Source organism: Phacochoerus africanus, chromosome 3 (assembly GCF_016906955.1).
Source record: "Phacochoerus africanus isolate WHEZ1 chromosome 3, ROS_Pafr_v1, whole genome shotgun sequence".
Classification (NCBI taxonomy): domain Eukaryota; kingdom Metazoa; phylum Chordata; class Mammalia; order Artiodactyla; family Suidae; genus Phacochoerus; species Phacochoerus africanus.
The window spans coordinates 34,771,473-34,790,335 of record NC_062546.1 but is presented as its reverse complement, the minus strand read 5'-3'; the positions used below and the strand labels follow the sequence as shown (position 1 = coordinate 34,790,335).

The 18,863-nt window shown below is 43.1% G+C and overlaps 1 protein-coding gene across 5 annotated transcripts in view; it reads right to left on the bottom strand.

Moving 5' to 3' along the window:
* Nucleotides 1-18,863, bottom strand: part of RALGAPA2 (Ral GTPase activating protein catalytic subunit alpha 2) — a 271,866-nt gene that overhangs the window by 62,779 nt on the left and 190,224 nt on the right. For all 5 annotated transcript variants that reach the window (XR_007133912.1, XR_007133913.1, XR_007133914.1 and 2 more), the window contains one exon: nucleotides 7,575-7,702. Coding sequence is in view for 2 of the 5 variants with exons in the window: in XM_047771595.1 (XP_047627551.1) it covers nucleotides 7,575-7,702 (128 nt within the window). In the remaining 3 variants the exon portion in view is untranslated. The remainder of the gene's footprint in view (nucleotides 1-7,574; nucleotides 7,703-18,863) is intronic.

Here is an 18,863-nt window from a genome sequence, read left to right as displayed (position 1 = left end):
TGAACAGGGGGAGCACGCAGCCAGCTGGTTAGGAGGCCGACTGCTGCCAACGGCAAAGGAGGCCCAGTGGGGTCAGAGGTTCTGATTCATCAAGAGACATCAGATATCTAAATTTTCGAAAATGCAAATCTCCTACCTTTTCTGCGTGGCTGACAAACTCAATTTTTATAAGTAATGCTGGAGGCCACCGCAGTTCAAACAAAGCCCATCTGCAGGCTGGATTCGGCCTGCAGGAGGCTGTCTGTAGGCTCTGTTTTTTGCATGTTTGCTCTGACACTGCGCTAAAACCTGCTTCCTGGCCGCCTTTGCTCACCCACCGCCCCACTTCTACAGCCTTGTCTCTGCTTTAACCCTCCAGGCTCCTGAGACACTCCTCCTGGTTTTACCGGTTCCCTGAGATGTAAGGTGCAAGGCCATGACTGCCCTGGATGGACACGAGGTGGGTGGGGCTCTCTTACAATGCGGTCGCAGAGCGGCATCCGACATTCAAGATGTGGCCTGGGGATGTGGGGGTGCAGGGACGGGCCTTTGTGCTCCGTGCCTAGGTCTCACGCTCCTGTCCCTCACCCCAAACCTCCTGACCACTATCCTTGGGCGTTCGTTCAGAGACCACCTCTGCTACACGGAGTCACCCTCGGCCTGGCTGGCTAAACGCAAAGGCATGACTTTGAAGTTTACCCGCCTCAGCCTCGTGGGGCTGGTCTGGGTCTGGAAGTCCCCTCAGTTGAGGAAATCCCAATTTCTGACTTTGCCTGGGGTCAAGTTAGCCCTCCCAGCTTTCTTACCAATGACATTTTGATAAACAGGTGTTCTAGACCTTTGTGAAAGTTGGGGGGAAGAGGGCTTGGACAAAGCCTCGGCCACAGGGGACTGGACACACGGATCTTGGTCAGCTGGTGTCCCTGAATGAATGCATTTAGGTTTGGCCGCAGTGAAGTTACCCAGCTCCCATAAGCCCAATCTTCCCTCTCCCATCTGCCAAATGGTTGTGACGCTTTATCTTGTGTTTTACCAAAATTAAGGTTTATAAGCTTTCTCTAACCTCTGAAAAGAAGTCTTACCAAACACAGGGAATGTGTTTGGGATATTTTATTCTATGTGAACTTCATTCTTTTCTCACAAACTATTTAATATTATCAAGTCTAACAATTTTACAAGGCACCCACCCAACGTCTAAAACTCATCCTTTAAGCCTATTTGAAAAATAAGGAAAATTTTTTCCTGTTTTTAGTTCTGGGAGCATCCTTTATTTGACATGACTTCCGGAAAAAAAAAAACAAAAACAAAAAACAGTTCTTGTGGTTTGGAGATTGCTGCTGTAAATTTGTTCTACGATCGATGTACGTGACCTTGGAGGTCAGACTGACTTGAACAGACCAATTCTTTTTTTCTTCTTTTCCCATTGTGTTCTCAGTGCTTTGAGTTTGAATTCATACGCCAAGATCTTTTTCTGCCGCCTCCTGGAGGGAGCTGGAGGACAAGCAGGATGTGGGATGAGGGTGAGGACTTTGCGTCAGCATCATGGGGAGCGCCTTGGCTGGCCAGCACCCTGAGGCGACACTGGCCCCTCTGCCTGACTTTCCCTCGTTCTTTTTCAGAGAAAGTTTTGACTTTCTAACAAAATACATCTCATTTCTTATTCCTCTTTACGGCCGCAAGCCACCTGTGAGAATATGCCATTTCCTCCTCGGAATTCTACTTTTATACCCACTTTAGTAAAGGCCATTTCTTCCTACGACTTTTTCCCATCGCTGAGGAATGGGTCCAAGACGGTGCCTTCTGTCTTCTGAGAGAGGGTTTGCTGGCCAAGAGTCTGTCAAATGCTTGTTGCCATCAGCAGAAGGTACCTGGAGCCACTACCCAGTAGCCTAAGCCCCATTACTACAGCTCTATTCTGCCTCCAGACCTGCTTGGAAGGTGAGTTAAAAAAGCACTGTCCATGTCCCCACATGGCCTGGGACTCCTGGCTGAAATGCCCCCATCCCACCTAGGTGTGTCTTCTTTCTTGTCAGTGCTGCTATTGTCTGATATGTTCTTGCCTCTTTCCTGAAGGGATTCAGCTCTAGGTCCTATTTTACCCAGGTCTCCGGTGAAGACTGGAGATGCTCCAGCCACGCCTGAGACCCTCAGGGAGTTGCGTCTGGCTTGGCTGCCTTGCTGAGGCGACCCTTCACTTCCCTGCTCCTTGCTTTTTGGCGAAACTATCCTCTCCTTTTCCTCCACCAGTCTCCCCACATCCCCCCCTCCTCCCAAGCCTGGTCTTCCAATGTGATGCCCCAGTGAGTATGACCTTGACCCTCTTCCCATCACCCTCCACACCCAGCAAACCTAGCGGGTCCCACACTTGGTTTACATAGGAACCCGACCCTTCCCCCTGCCACTTAGACCAGGCCCTCACTTCCCCTCAGAACCCCTTCCACTGTCCCGTAAATGCCTTCATCACCTCTGTCCTCCCCAGGTGTGCGTGCAGGTGCACACACACGTGCATATGTCCCACACTCTGCTGTGTGTATGGAAGCATCCGCGGTTCTCCAACGTGCTTGTGTTCTCTCCGAGCTTGGTCCTGAGCAAATGCTGTCTCTCCTGCGGGATGTCTTATTCATATTCTATTCTCGATGGGCAGGACAGTGCCAGGCACGAGGCAGGGACACAGGGAACATGGACAAACACACGACTGGCTTGGTGTGGCGAGGTGCACCGCCTGGGCGTGTCTGACTGCCTTCCCCACACTTTCCTTACGTGTATGAAGACAAAGGGAGGAAATAAAAGGTCTTCCCGAGAAAAAGAACCGACGATGCCATGGGAGAGGAGAGAAACAGGATCGTTACAGCTTTTAGAAGAGGGACCATTTCTGAAAGTGTGTAAATTGAGAACAAAACTTAGCAATGATACAAAGAAGTCATGCGTCTGAGAGAGAAGCTCTGGTATCATCAAGTCTATCTGCTAACTAGACATGAAACTAAATTTCACTGGTGAGAGAATGAGCTACCCCATTACTTTTTCTTGGGCAGCCCTGGCCTCTCCATCAGATGCTGATAGTTCCAAAGAGGAGGGATGTGGAATGCCATTGAGGCCATTGTGCTCCTGAAGTGGACGTTTATTTTAAAAGGCCACCATCTGCTTGATTCATGGGGAACCCCGCCCAATAGACGCACTGCGTGTTGGGCAGCAGCCTCTTCCTGAAAGGAGCATCCAGGCAGGAGCGTAGGAGCCCTGGCTGGCCCGATGGTCTCGGAAACCTCTCTCAGCTGACTGTGGTCATCTGACTTGGGAACCCCGAGTTGGCTTGGCTTGGGAACCGTAAACATGACATGTGGCAAGCTTCCCATTTACAGTCCTCTGAGTGCCCACAGGGGACAGGAAAGCAGATGGCAGGTGAGAGGGCCCCCATCACTCAGGAGGGCAGCGGCCACAGGACGAAGGCTCCACTGGACAGACTGGATTTAGCCCATGGAGGACGGTGCTAGAAACCCCAGGAGGCACAAAGGGCTGTCGTAAAGGGGGTGCTTTCCAGACACGTCCCTACTGTGCTCCCATTGTTTCAGATCAAGTAAGACAATGGTTTTTTCTAGTCTTCTGTGAACCTTTGGCACATGGTTTTCGACTATTTGATCACCCAGCCCAGGGCACCCCAAACTAGGCTTCTTTTGATACTGATTCTAAGCTGGACTTAACTGCTCAAAGAGATCCCCAAAAGGCAAATTCCTGCCAGCACTGCCCCTGGTCCTCAGCTTAATAACAAATGTTGTATTTCCTTGGACATTACTGAGTGAAATTGATGTGGAGCTGCCCACATTTCTACTTCTAGTTAAATATTACATAAAACTGACTCCCAGTGGACACAACACACACACATTTTATTTTACCATGGCCACACTCATGGCAGATGGAAGTTCCTGGGCCAGGGACTGAATCCAAGCCTGAGCTGCTGCAGAGACAACGCTCCTTAACTCGCTGATGCACCACAGTGGGAACTCCCTGATGGCCACTATTTTAAGGCAGCTGAGTACCAATCATTAGCTGGGGCAGGGAGCTGGCTGCCCTGCGAAGTCACATTCTCCATCTGAATAGAACTTGCTTTGCGTGCAGCACAGCTACGGTGTCCTAAGAAACGTGAACAACCACGAAACCCTATATATCCTTCGCTGTGTTACTTCCCTGTATTAGCCAGCAATGTGCTCTAAATACGATGACACAGAGGGGAGGGGAGAACAGGGTGGCCCACAGCTCCTTTTCCCGTTAATCTCTCCTGACTCGTCTATATACTGAGGGTAAGTGTTGACGCGCTATGTGCACAGAAGAGTGAAATAAACATGGGTGAGTTAGTTCTGTGCAGTGTTTCCATGACCCTGGTAAAAATAAAATACATCTACCTACAAGTTATCAAATATGAGCCATGTAATTTTAATGACTCCAGGTGTAAGTTAAATGCTTTTATATTTGCATGTTAAACAGACATTGCACAATATAAAGGATGATAAGATTAATGCTAATAATTTAAATTTTTAGTACTTCTTTACTTAAAATGACATTAAATAGGAAAGTAAAGAACACTATGATAGGTCAGAGAAAAACTTCAGAAGAATGGAAAAAGCTTCCTATTTTAGCCTCTTAAAAGGCACTTTTCCTGCTTTTTGAATCAAGGGGCCCACACTTTCATTCTGCACTGGGACCCACAGGTTAACACGTGAACCATGGTTTCAGGGGTGTCCGAGGTACTACTGACATTCTCAGCCCTCATGGAGGGCTTGGGGTGTTGGACCCTCAACCCCTACCACCTTCTGCCCTGGCACCAGGCAGCCATGATGCTGTCCTAGGATTTGAACTCTTAAGACAGAAGGGAGGTGAGAGGTAGGGGCCCTTCAGGCCCTCTGGTCCCACTAAGAAGACCATCTCTGATGGAAGCTCATTCCCTTGTCACCGGCACCCCGTTAGACCTGACGATGCATAAAATCCTGCAGAGCACACATTTCCCACTGGACAACACCAGAGTCCCTGTATCTGCCTGCACCCTCCGGCCAGGACGCTGTCCTGCTCCCTGGGGACAGGGCCTCTCGCCTCCCTCCAGCCTCAGCCTCCAGCTCTCTCCCTGGCCGCCTCAGCCACGCTCCCTCCTTGCCCTAGAACTTGGCTAGTTTCTCGCTTCTCCAGGTAGCTCCAGGCAAGGACCTCACCTGCCCTGCACTCTGTGTATCCCAAGCCCCTATGACTGGGCCTGGTAGATCCCAAGTCCACACCAACTGTTTGGTAAATGAATAAATGTAAGGAGACACCCATGATTAGGACATGTCAGGTTATTCAGTATTTTTCATGATTCCAATTTAAGGCTTACCTACAGCTTATCCCGATGAAGCAGCGGATTCCAGACATGAGCCGGGATACAAACCCGTTTAGACTTTACTAAAGCAAGCAAAGACCAGAACACTTTAACAAATGTTGTTAAAGGAGCAGTTAATCATGAATAGCCTAGGCAGATATTTATAAGTATTTAAAAAAATTAGAAATTAGTTTTTGAAAAACAAAGTTACAACCCACACCGTTTCTCTTAATCTTCCACTTTTCCCAACTTTTCTTCTACTCATACCCTTGGTTTATGGCTGGAATATTAGCTCTTCTGCAGGCAGACATTAAAGAACCAAGGAGTTAAGGGATTACAAATCTTTCCCCACTGACTACATCTCTATACAATTTATAATATTTTATTTCTTATTTTAGTAACTTATTTGAATAGCACATTAAATCTTCTCAAGGTAGAGGCAAAAGAAAAATGTTTAAAATTTTATAATGATTAACAGAATAAATTTTGTTTCTTTCGCTTTCCTAATTTCTGTACTGAGTTATTCTTTGAGATGTCAACCTGACTATTTTATGAGTTCTTTTGGAATTGGGCTTTACCAAGTCACGCTACCATCAACAGCCCTAAGCTGGCACCCACATTAGTCCAATGTGATTACTCCAAAAGTTTTTAAAGTGATGCTGATTTCTATCCTTTCAACTTTCAAAAATATTGTTTTCCCCTAACCCTGATTGCTCTGAAGCCACAGTAATTGTGATCTGAGAAAGCAGCGTGCTACATTACAAAGAAAGCACAGATTTTGTAACGAGCAGTTCCATAAGTGGGGGCGGTGATGTGACAAAAATCAAAATGGATTTATATAAATCAGAATTTTTCTGGTTTGCAAATGATTTTTTTCTTGCTTTGATCCAATATACTTGACTGATAAGGCTTCAGCTCATCCTAGCAGACATAGGAACTCATGAACCAATTGCTAAAAAAGCCTTTCTCATTTCTGCCAAGAACCTCCTTCTAACAGCACATGAGATAAAAACTCTGTGCTGAAGGCTGAGTCGACACCAGGAGCAAGATTGAGTCTAACGGGCTGTGGGGCTCACTGCAAAGAACGCCACTTCCCACACAGGCACCACCAGCCTGGACAAAGCGGGAGGGGGTGGGCTGGGGGAATAATACTAACCAGGCCCCCAGGGAGGGACCAGATGGGACCTAATGGCTCTTTTCTACTACTAATTTCTATGATAATTCTGAGTTGCCACATGGCATATGTATTTTTTTTTAATCTAAAGACAGAATATCAGTCAATGAAGTGACCAGGGTTTTAATGAAAGGTATTTTTCATGAACTGTATCTATTCACATGTGATCGTTCTCACCCAGCCCGCACCCCCACCCTCCAGCAACACATCATTTACGGTGAGGTTGGGGAGAAGTACAGAGAGAGGGGTCAGACACAATATGCTTACAATCATTATCAATACTAATTAGAAACAGAGAGACCCCAAGTTGTACGAGGTGGTCTGATGCCTTTTGCAGCAATTTATGAAGGTGCCCTAATTTCCTTTTCTTATCACCAGAGGCCACGCCTGAAGTTAGAGGTTACAGCATGCTAACGAAATGTTTGAGAAGAACATGATGGAAGATAAATGTCTTTGCTTTTTAGAGAGAAGATCAGAAATTAGAGAAGGAGACACTCATGATTTTGGAAAATTACAAAAGGGTTTCTAGTCGTTCTTAAGGAGGAGTTCAAACACAACTTTGTGGAGGATGCCGTTCCGGATCCTCCTGGCCAGATGCAAGTTCTCCCTCCTTGTACCTCCTACAACACTGTCCATGCCTCTCCGCTGGCACTTGCCATGTTCTCTGATTTACCAGCATCATTTCATGTGCGGCTGGTTTCCGCTAGGCACTCTGAGTGACCTTGTCACTTCTTTTCAGCATCTCACCTTACACACAAGAGACTAGCAGACAGGGATGGAGGAAGAGGAGCCTGGACTCAAGCAGGAAACACCCCAGGAGGAACGAGCATCTGGGGACAGGCACAGCCTCTCTGCACCAACGGCTGCGACTCACCTAGGTCTGACGCAGCACAAAATCACTGTATTTAATATATACTAAGGCAGGCTATGAAAATCACACTATGTTTTCTTCAACATGGACTGAAAACAAATTTCCGCCTCCCTCTTCAACCCAGCTGTTGTTCATACTCACCCCTCAGGAGACAGTGTCAGGAAGCGGATGTCGGGATGGCTAATACGTTACATACTTAAGCAAAAAGATACAAGCTCTGGTACAGGGGGATGAGGCACTTCACAGCCCTGCTGGCGTTGATGCACGTGGCACAGATAAGGCTTGGCAGCAGCTTCCCACTCACGATGGCTCCATCAAACAGGGGCCCAAAAAATGGAACCTGTCCATTCAAAACAAAACAGACACGCACTTACTTTTCAAAAACTGGTCAAAGTCAAACCAAAGACACGAGAACAGCTGCTTGATGTCTCAGATCTGTCACGACCAGGCAGGTGGCCATCCACAGGCTGGATGCCGGATCTAACGGGCCACAGTGGAGGGCTTTCAAATCAAACAACACAGGACTGTTCACAACCTCTTCGCTATGGTAAAAACTTCAAAGACAAGTTATCAGCCGGTGCTTTTTCTCCCTGTGTTGTCACTCATGGCAGTGGCACTGTCCTTTCTGAGCCTCTCCACCAAGCAGATTCTGCAGACTACACGCTCTGCCTGTGTGCCTCCAGCCTGGCTGCGCGCTCAAACCCACTTTGGAACTGGCAGTACTTTGCTTGGATCCTGATGCATGATGTTAGCCTTGAAAGGAGATGACAAAGATCTCCCCAATGACCACAAGGTTCTATGTACAGTCCTCTTCCTTCCGAACCTTCTTTCCCTCTGCTTCTGAGATAGTACATTATCTGCATTTCCTTCTACTCCTTAACTGAGACTCAGCTTTCCTTCACTAGACCCACCGCTGCCACGTGGGCCATGTACAAGGTGTGGTGTCTGTCTTTTTTGGATTTCTTTCTTCTTTTCCTTTCTTTTTTTTTTTTTTTATTAGAATTTCCTCAACTCCATTCATTATGAGGGAGACTGTCAGCTCCATGAGGTCAAGGACTTGGTCTCCCTTATAATCTTGTATTTATTTCTATCAATCACTTATTCATTTGGTCAAAAAATACTATGTGACAGACACTGTTCTACTCACTGGGGACACAGCAGTTAATAATTTAGAAGTTTTCTGAAGGTCCTAGTCATTACTATAAAGAAAAATAAAGAGAAAGGAAGAGAACAGGAATATAAAGATTAGAAAGAGGTAATTTTTATTCACAGATAACATGATTAGGTACAGAAATCTACAGGACTTTAACTAGAACTAATAAGTGAATTAGGAAAGGTCACTGGAACTTTCTCAATATGACGAAATTTTATTTATTTATTTATTTATTTATTTTGTCTTTTTGCCTTTCTCTAGGGCCGCTCTTGTGGCATATGGAGGTTGCCAGGCTAGGAGTCGAATTGGAGCTGTAGCCGCCAGCCTACAGCCAGAGCCACAGCAATGCAAGATCCAAGCCATGTCTGCGACCTACACCACAGCTCATGGCAACTCCAGATCCTCGACGCACTGAGCAAGGCCAGGGATCGAACCCGCAACCTCATAGTTCCCAGTCAGACTCGCCAACCACTGCGCCACGATGGGAATTCCAATATGATGAAATTTTAGAGGGAAAAATTATGGCATCATAGTTAGTGGTAAAATAATAGAGGTTTTTTACCCAACAACTTGAAAAGGCAAGGATGTCTATGTTCGTTTGCCTCTTTCAGTCAACTTTTGAAGCTCCAAGTCATAAAAATAAGAGAAAGAAGGGAAGAAAAAAGAAAGGAATATAAAGATTAGAAAGAGGTAATTTTTATTCGTAGACAACATGATTAGGTACAGAAATCCAAAGGGCTTTCACTAGAACTAGCAAGTGAATTATGAAACGTCACTGGAGCTTTCTCAGTATGACAAAATTTTAGAGGGAAAAATTATGGCATCATAATTAATGGTAAAATAATAGATGTTTTCTACCTAAAGACCTGAAAAGGCAAGGATGTCTATGCTTGCCTCTTTTAGTCAACATTTTTGAAGGTCCAAGTCATAACTAAAGAAAAATAAGAGAAAGAAAGGAAGAAAAAAGAAAGGAATATAAAGATTAGAAAGTAATTTTTATTCACAGATAACATGATTAGGTACAGAAATCCAAAGGACTTTAATTAGAACTAATAAGTGAATGGTGAAAGGTCACTGGATACAATATACCGTCCAAACCAAATGTATTTTTGGATGTTAGCAACTAATAATTGAAAAAGGACATTTAAAAAATACTACGTATAATAGCATCAAAAACCTCAAATACCTAAAAATAAATGTGACAAAAGATACGTAAGATATCTATACTTAAAACTACCATACATTGTTGAAATAAAGACAGCCTAAATAACTGGAAAAATGTACAATGTTCATGGAGTAGATGTTTCCATACTGTAAAATGTCATGCCTTCTGAAAGCAAATTACAGATTCTGTACAAATTCTAAGAAGCTTTTATATACACAGACAAGCTGATTCTAAATTTATATGGAAATAAAAATGCATAAATTAGCCAAGACCGTGATAACAAGACTTATATGACCTGATATAAACAAATACCATAAAACTATAATAATTAATATAACGTAATATTAGAACCAAGATAGGCAATTATATCAATAAAAAAAATACAGAGTCCAAGATAGAGCCACACACATATATAATTGATCGGTAATAAAGATATCTCATCAACTTTATGAGGAAAGGAACGTCCGTTTCCATAACGACACTGAAACAACTTGATAGCCATACTGAAAAGTGAACCTAGGCCTCTTCTTCACACCACACACAAAACTGAGATGGATTACAGATTGAAATATGAAAGTGAAAACCACAAAGCTTCTAGAAGGAAATACATGAAAAAAAAAATCTTTGCAACCTTGGATGAGGCAAGGGTTTTTCAGGGTATAAAAGTTACTAATCATAAAAGAAAAAAAAAGGAAAATAGACATTTTAAAAAGTCTGCTCATCATGAAAGTGAAAAAGGCAAGTTACATATATTCTACCAAATTGGACATATCCTAAAGACCCATCAATAGAAAAATGAATCAAATTTTTTGGCATATTCACCCAATAGAATATTCCACAGTAATAAAATGAACAAATCACAACTGTACCATTCTGGGAATGGCCCAAATATAAGGCTGAGTGAAAGAAACAGACACAAAAAAGTTCATACTGTGTAATTCCAGTAATAGAAAATTCAAAACCATGTAGAACTAGTCAATGATGACAGAAGCTGGAATAATTGCCACTTTTCTGAGAGACTAGTGACTGCAAAGGCATGAGGGCACTTCTGAGGGCTGGCAATTTGCTCTGTTTAGATCTGGGTAGTGTTAAATCATCTGCTTCAAAAACATTCAACGAGCTGCACGTTGACAATTTGTGCCCTTTTCTTTATTAACGTTTATTGCAAAGAAAATATTTTTTATTAAAAAAATGTTTTTCTTTTTTAGAAAATATTTTTTAAGCCAGCAAAAATATAGAAGATTTGAACAACACAGCAGAGAAATTTATCCTAATGGAAACACACAAAATACAGTTGCAGAAGACATATTCTTTTCAAGCAAGGATAGAATTGTTTCTTTGGCTGCTGATTTTTATTATTATTATTTTTATTATTTCTTTTTAGGGCTGCACCTATAGCATATGGAAATTCCTGGGCAAGGGACTGAGTCAGAGCTGCAGCTGCTGGCCTACATCACAGCCACAGCAGCACCGGATCCGAGCCACACCTGTGACCTATACTGCAGCTTGTGGCAACACCAGATCCCTACTCCACTGAGTGAGGCCAGGGATGGAACCTGCATCCTTAAGGACACAATGCTGGGTTATTAACCTGCTAAGCTACAATGGTGACTCTTGTTGTTTTTTAAATTGACCATATTCTCTAGGCCAAGGATAGAGCGTATTGGGCCTACTTCCAGCCTGGTGGCCTTTTTGTATGGCCTGCAAGCTAAGAATGGTTTTTAATTTTTCACATGGTTGGAAAAATATTTTTGTGACATGATTATTATATGAAACTCGAAATCAGTTCAAAATTAAGTTTACTGCCACACAGCTATACCCTTCCCTTACATATCACCTGTGCCTGCTTTCACATAGCAACGGCAGAGCTCAGTAGTATGACAACCACTGTATGGGCCACAAAGTCTAAAATGTTTATGACCTGATGCTTTAAAGAAAAAGTCTGCTGAGCCCTGTTCTAGGTCATAAAGCAAGTCTCAAAAAATGTCAAGGGGTTGAAACCATAGAATCCATATTCTGTGACCTAAGAGATAGTAAGCTAAAAAATGCACAACAAAAGGACACATCGCTATGCTTAGAAATTAAGAAATACTTCTAAATAACTCAGAGGCCAACAAAAATAAATGGAAATTTAAAAATATGCTAAGCTAAATAATAATGAAAATAGCAGATATTATAACTTCTATGTCACCACAGTACTTAGGTGAAATGTGTAGGATTAAATGTTTATTAGAAAGAATAAAGGCTACAACTGAATGAGATGGGCACTATTGCAGGAAGTGTTAAAAAGCCAAAAGAATAAAATAAATTTAAAAAAAAAATAGAAAGGAAAGGGAAAAAGAGGGACAAAAGTAAGCATTAATAAAATAGAAACAAGCACACAGAAGAGAGAATAACCAAAATTGAAAGTTGCTTCTTCGAAAAAAGTCTAATACAATTAATCGATAGATCTTTGGTAAGATGTATCAAGAAAAGAAGGTACAAACAAATATTAAAAATAAAAGAGGGACACAACTATAGATGTCTATAAAATGTGTGTAGCTTTATGCCTATTCATTTGGAAATTTAGACCAAACTGCTAAATTCCCAGTAACATATAACTTAGCAAATAAATAGACACAAGATCATATATAAAAACTACAATTCTATAAGCTTTACAGTAATTGAATCACAATGAAAAAAAAAACTATTTTAAGGAGAAGCCATCCCAGATAGCTTTATTGGTAAATTCTGCAAAATCTTCAAAGAACAAATAATTATTATCTTAGAGAAACTTCCACTGCATAGATAAGGGAAACAAACCCATTCATTTTATTAGGTGAATATATATATATTTTTGGCTGCACCCATGGCATGAGGAAATTCTCAGGCCAGGGATCAAAAACCCACACCACAGCAGCAACCCAAGCCACTGCAGTGACAACTCCAGCCTGCTGCACCACAGAACTCCTGACAGCCTGTCTTTTAATTGGTGTATTTAGGCCACTGACATGTAAAGAGCTCTTTTTTTGGCGGGGGGGGGGGGGCATCCGAGGCACATGGAAGTTCCCAGGCTAAGGGTTGAATCAGAGCTGCAGCTAACTGGCCTACACCACAGCCACAGCAACCCAGGATCCGAGGTGCGTCTGCAACCTATACCACAGTTCACAGCAATGCCAGATCCTTAACCCACTGATCAAGGCCAGGGATCAAACCTACTACTGATCATGGATACTAGTCGGGTTCGTTACCACTGAGCCACAATGGGAACTCCTAAAGAGCTCACTGAGAGTTAGGTTAGTATCTACCATATTTGTTACTGTATTTCACTTGTTCTTTATTTCTGCTGTTTCTAATTTTAATTGAGCATTTTTATACCATTCCATTTTTCTCTTCTCTTGGCATATTACATACACACACACACACATATTATATACATACTTCAGTGGTTGCCCTTGAGTTTCACATGTACATTTATAAATAATCCAAGTTCTCATTCAAATAACACTCTACTGCTTCACTGGCAGCACAAATACCTGATAACAGAATATTCCTAATTCTTCCCTCCTGTCCTTATGACACTGCTGTCATTCATCACTTACCCATAAGTTATAATTACTGAATACTCTGCTGCTACTCTAACAGGTTGGAACAAACTGTTAGATCTACTAGGAATAAGAAAAACAAAGGATTTCACTTTTCCTTGATTTATTCCTTCTCTAAAGCTCTTGTTCCTGTGTTTCTGATCTATTTCCTTTCCTTCTTTTTGATGAATTTATTGTCACATTTCTTGCAAGGCAGGTCTACTGGTTACAAATTTCCCAATTTTTGTTTGTCTAAGAAACTATTTTTTCTTTCACTTTTGAAGAATACAGAATTCTATGTTGGTATTTTTTGTTTTTTGTTTTGTTTTTTCAACACTTTACCTATTTTACTTCATTTGCTTCTTACTTGCATTATTTTCTGGCTACAAGTCCAATGTAATACTTACCCTTGCTCCTTATCTATAGTTGTTATTTTTTCCACTCTAGCTTCTTTTAATTTCTTCCCACTACTTTTGATCTTTGGTGGTGTCTTAGTCTGTTTGGGCTGCTTTAACAAAGTACCATAGACCAGGTGGCTTATAAATAACAGAACTTTATTTCTCAGATTTGGATGCTCTGAGAATCAAGAGGTCATAAGATGGTCATAATAAGCTGGTTCATGGATCACTTTTTCTCTGCATCCTCACATGAGGGAGGGGTGAGGGGGCTCTCCAGGGCCTCTTTTGTAAGGGCACCAATTCCATTCCTGAGGGCTTAACCCCTAGGACCCAATCACCTCCTAAATACCATCACACTGGGGGTGAGATTTCAAAAGATGGATTCTGGTAGAGGGGTGACACAAACATTCAGTCTATAACATATATCCTGAATATGCTATGTCTCGGTGTAGATCTTTTGGTGTTTATCCTCCTCGGTGTTGTCTTTGCTTTCTGGATCTGGGGTTTGGTATTTTCATTAATTTGGAAATTTTTCACATAGTAAAATTATATATCAAAATACATACAATATAAAAACTATTTAAATTATAATTTTAAATATTTCTTCCGTTCCTTTCTCTATTACACTTTATAACTATCCCACAGATCTTGAACGCTCTGTTCAGTTTTTTTCATCCCTTTTTCCTGTTGCATTTCAGTTATGAAGTTTCTTCTGCTGATGTCTCTTCAAGCCCACGGTTCCTTTCCTCACCTGTTCAGTTTATCGATGAACCCATTCTTCATTTCTGTGACAGTGTTTTCGGCTTCTAGCATCTTCTTTTAATTCCTTCTTGGAGTGTGCATCTCTCTGCTTCTGTTAGTCATTTTTTCTTGCATGTTGTCCACTTTTTCTACTAGAGCCTTTAACTAGCATCTTAAACATAGTTCTTTTAAATTTCTGGTCTGATCATTTCAAAGTCTTTACCATATCTGAGTCGGACTCTGATGCTTGTTTTGTCTCTTCAAATGGTAGGTTTTGCCTTTGAGTAGGCCTTGTAATTTTCTGTTGCAAGCTGAACATGATATATACCAAGTAAGAGGAACTGAAGTAACTAGGCCTTTAGTGTAAGGCTTTATATTTGTCTGTCTGGAAGTTAGGTTGTGTTTATTAGGTTTAGCTAGGCTGAAGCTGTAGATGAAGGAGTTAGGGGGCTAAAACTTCCCTGGGTGTCCCTGTTTTGGTCTCTCCTGGGTTTCCCTGGAGACTTTGTGATAAGGCCTCAGGTGTGTAGCTCTTTCTGTTGTGGCCCATTACTATATGGAAGTCCTATCAATGCTATGGTGAGGCATGGGAAGAAGACCCGTCATGAGGCCTTGGTCTCTGAGTGAGCCTATGTCCTGGACTGTGTGTCCCCAGTGAACCTGTGTCCCTGGACTGAGACCTTTGTAAGTGCGTCTCAGTTTGTTTGTTTGTTTGTTTGTTTGTCCCTCCTTAGGTAAGACAGCAAGACTAGAGGAAGCTTTGGATGGATATCTAGTCTCTGTCAAAACCCCAGCTACTGAGGCTGGTAAAACAGTATCTCTTGAGAAACGGCCTGCTAAGAAAAGCAGAATGCTCCGGGTGTATTCAAAACAACTACTTTCCGCTCCAACTGCTGGAGCATGAGGGTTTTTTCCTTCAGTCTTCATGATGAGAACCTGGTAGGAGTCCTGGAGGGGAAACTGCAAGTGTGGGGGTCTCCTCTAGGTTCTTTAACTCTTGAACATGCATGCATTGAGCCTCCAGCAATTGGTTGGTCCCAGCTGCTATTTTCCTGCCCTGGTCTTAGTGCTCCTAGACATTTCTGCTCTGGCAAGTTGTGATTTGTGATCTCTATGTCTGCCCATCTCTCCAATTTGGGGAGGGGAGGGCAGTCCTGTGACTTCGATTCTTCTCTGATAGAGCAAAAGAAAGTTGTTGGTTTTCAGTTTGTTCATTTTTTTGTTGTAAGGATGGAGTGAGGACTTCCAGGCTCTCTACATGCTGGACTGGAAACTGAAAGTTCTCTTACCTGAATTCAAGCGGCTTCCTTTCTGTCCATCCTATTACTCTGTTTTTGCTGTTATTTTTAATAACACCCACTCCTATCTGAGAATCTCTAGTTCAACCATTTACTTCCTTGTTTGCTAAGTAAGTAAACAAGATCCCTTTCTAAGATCCAGATTCTGGGAGGATGAGATCCGCTGCTCTTGACCCAGCGTCTGGTACAAAGCAGCTTCCATAGATGTAAGCTGCCTGAGTCACTGAGTAAAGGCCTCCAGCAACAGAGGCTCTGACTGCTGGTCACTCCACAAGTCTGTCCCTCTTCACTTTCTAGATCAAGGTCTGTTGTGACTGTCTGTCTCCTGCTTCAAGGAGATGCCTGAGAAGGAGGTGAAAGGGTGACAGCATGGTCTTGGGGTCCTGAGAGGTCTTCTGCTGCCACACTTCTTCTCTTTGGTGGGTTTAAGAACAGGGCTCATCAGTTAAAACACAGAGATATAAAAGCTGCAAAGATGGGTTAAAGCTGTTTTGCACTTAGCACCTACAGCACAGAGGAAGCAGTCAGACCTGAGGAAATTCAAACGGGAGCAAAAAAGGATGGACCTGCTAGTTCTGGTGATGGTGAATGAAGGGTGCTTCCCCTATGGTGGTACAGGGTCGGCGGGGGGGTGCATCTTAATTACAAAGGGAAAATCAAGGAGCTACTTGTGGTCTAAAATCATTCAGTGCTGCCTGGTCCAGGCAACAATGGCAACAAACAAATAAGAAAGAATAACCATTTCCTCTTGTCTTAGCAACATCATATTTTAGAAATTTTTTTATATATTTCTCAAAAAAGTAAGTGTGAGAGTTCCTTCCCCTCATGGCTCAGTGGAAACGCAACTGACCAGTATCCATGCGGACACAGGTTCAACTCCTGGCCTTGCTCAGTGGGTTAAGAATCTGGCATGCTGTGAGCTATGGTGTAGGTCACAGACGGGGCTTGAATCCAACACTGTTGTGGCTGTGGCTGTGCCTGTGGCTGTGGCCAGTGACTACAGGTCCAATTTGACCCCTAGCCTGGCAACCTCCCCCCCCCCAAAAAAAAGTAAGTGCACCTCCTCTAATGACTTACACTAAAAGCAGTCCAGTCATCACTGAGATGGAGCTGTAATGAAAAAGAAAACTGAACACCAAAAAACTCAACTAAAACAAACAAAAAACTAGTCAACTTAAAGCACAGCTCAGAAAGAGCACCTCTAGTTCTGGGGCAGTGTTACACCTCTAGTTCCGGGCAGTGGGTACACCTCTTGTTCTGGGGCAGTGGGTACCCCTAGTTCTGGGCAGCAGGTATACCTCTAGCTCTGGACAGTGAATACACTTCTAGTTCCAGGGCAGTGGGTACACCTCTAGCTCTGGGCAGTCGGTACCTGTCTAGTTCTGCGGCAGTGGGTACACCCCTAGTTGTGGGCAGAGGATGAATACTGTCCCACTTTCTGACGCATAGTGGGCTCTTCTGCTGGCCATTCAATGCACCTTTACACAGGCTTCTCTGGCCAAAGGGTAGGCTGAGGCAAAGACAGTAAGAAGTACATATCAAAGACCAACTGAAAAAGAGGAAACAATGGCAACTTTTGAGTAAAATCAATTGAGAAGGAATTTTTAAGAGCCAAATTGTTGTGAAAGATAAAACAGGAGCTAGGAGTTAATAATAGGCTATAGATTTTTTTTTTCCATCTGTACTGGGGCTTATCTTATAAATAAATATTCTTTATTATTCTTTGGCAACTGCTTGTGGGTGACTCAGACAGCCTTTCAAAACTGGACAAAAGGAATAATATAGATCTCTTGTATTCTGGGGATTCCTCTAATTAGGAGTGGCAATGAATTAGAGAAGAAATTTGATTTTGATATAACATCTGCAAATGACAGCTGCCTTTTCACAAAGTTCTCAATGTCATTCCTTTACTAAAAAAAGACCCCCGATAACAATAATAATAAATCACTAAAGCAGAACATATTGCAGTAATCCATTTCAAAATGGATTTCAGTGAATTCTGGTTATTCAGTACTCTCAATTCTCTTTTCAAAATAAATGATTCTTTACATGTTCAAAACCAACAACTTAACTTTCCCTGAGACTGTCCCAGTGACCTAAAATACACACATAGTATTTTAAAGGTATTTTAAAGTGTGTGACCTAATCTCAAAAAGGTGATTTGGTTGGGTTTGAGATAAATATTTAAGAAAACTACACATGTGAAATAATGCTGCTGTTGGGCACACTCCTTTTACAATAAAGCCACACCAGTAAAAGACGGCTTTCCAAACACAGGTGCCAACACTGGTTCCTCTTGACCTCACGTGTGCAAATGCTCCTGTGGCTTCTGGTGCATCAGCCTGAACCAGAGTTTTGAACACCTGTTCCAGGAGAAGGTCCTGGGCTAGCTGTCAGCCTGAAGACACAGGCGTGCACACGTGCATGTGAACATGCACACACACACATAGTCACAATAGATGCAGAGCCTGCAAGGGAGCCAGAAACTACCTCAACTTCAGCCTCAGAGCAACTTAGGGGAAGGACAGGCGTCTACGAACATGAAGATCCCACTGGGGCGTGTCCTCTTAATAGGGCGCTAAGGACCCCTGGGAGGACTGAGAGACCCTGGGCCCCAACCTGAATGTTACAGCTGAGGAAGTTAAGGTCCAAAGAAATTAAGAGACATGCCCAAGCCACCCCTGCTGTGACAGCACAGGACCTGGAACTCTGGGGTCCCGTCTCCTATCCTGTCACTCTTTCCTGCCTGAGCTTCTCAAAAACACCTGATCCCTCACCCGTGGTTCTCCCACAGCCACAGCTACTGGGGCCACGTAAGGGAGGTTGGATGACATTATCTTGGTTTTTGTTTACCAAGTGGACACTCTGGTTGGGGTGACGAGGAGGACACTTCCCCAAAGCTCCCTCTTCTCCGAAACACTCCTGGTCAAGCTAGCTTTGGCTCGGCCTCCCTTTGGTCAGATATGGGCCTGGGGATGAACGTGACAGCAACGCTACACCTCGCCTTCGCAGGCTGAGACAAGCTAACGTTCTGAGCACCAGTACCGTTTCCAGTTGCTGGAAGAAGGAAAGTGACAAGGTACTTCCTGAGATTCAGAGACTTTAGGAATCACTCCTCTGGGGGACACACCGGGCATTTTAAGAAACCCTTCACATCAGCCCCATCCGTCCCTGTGTCATCTC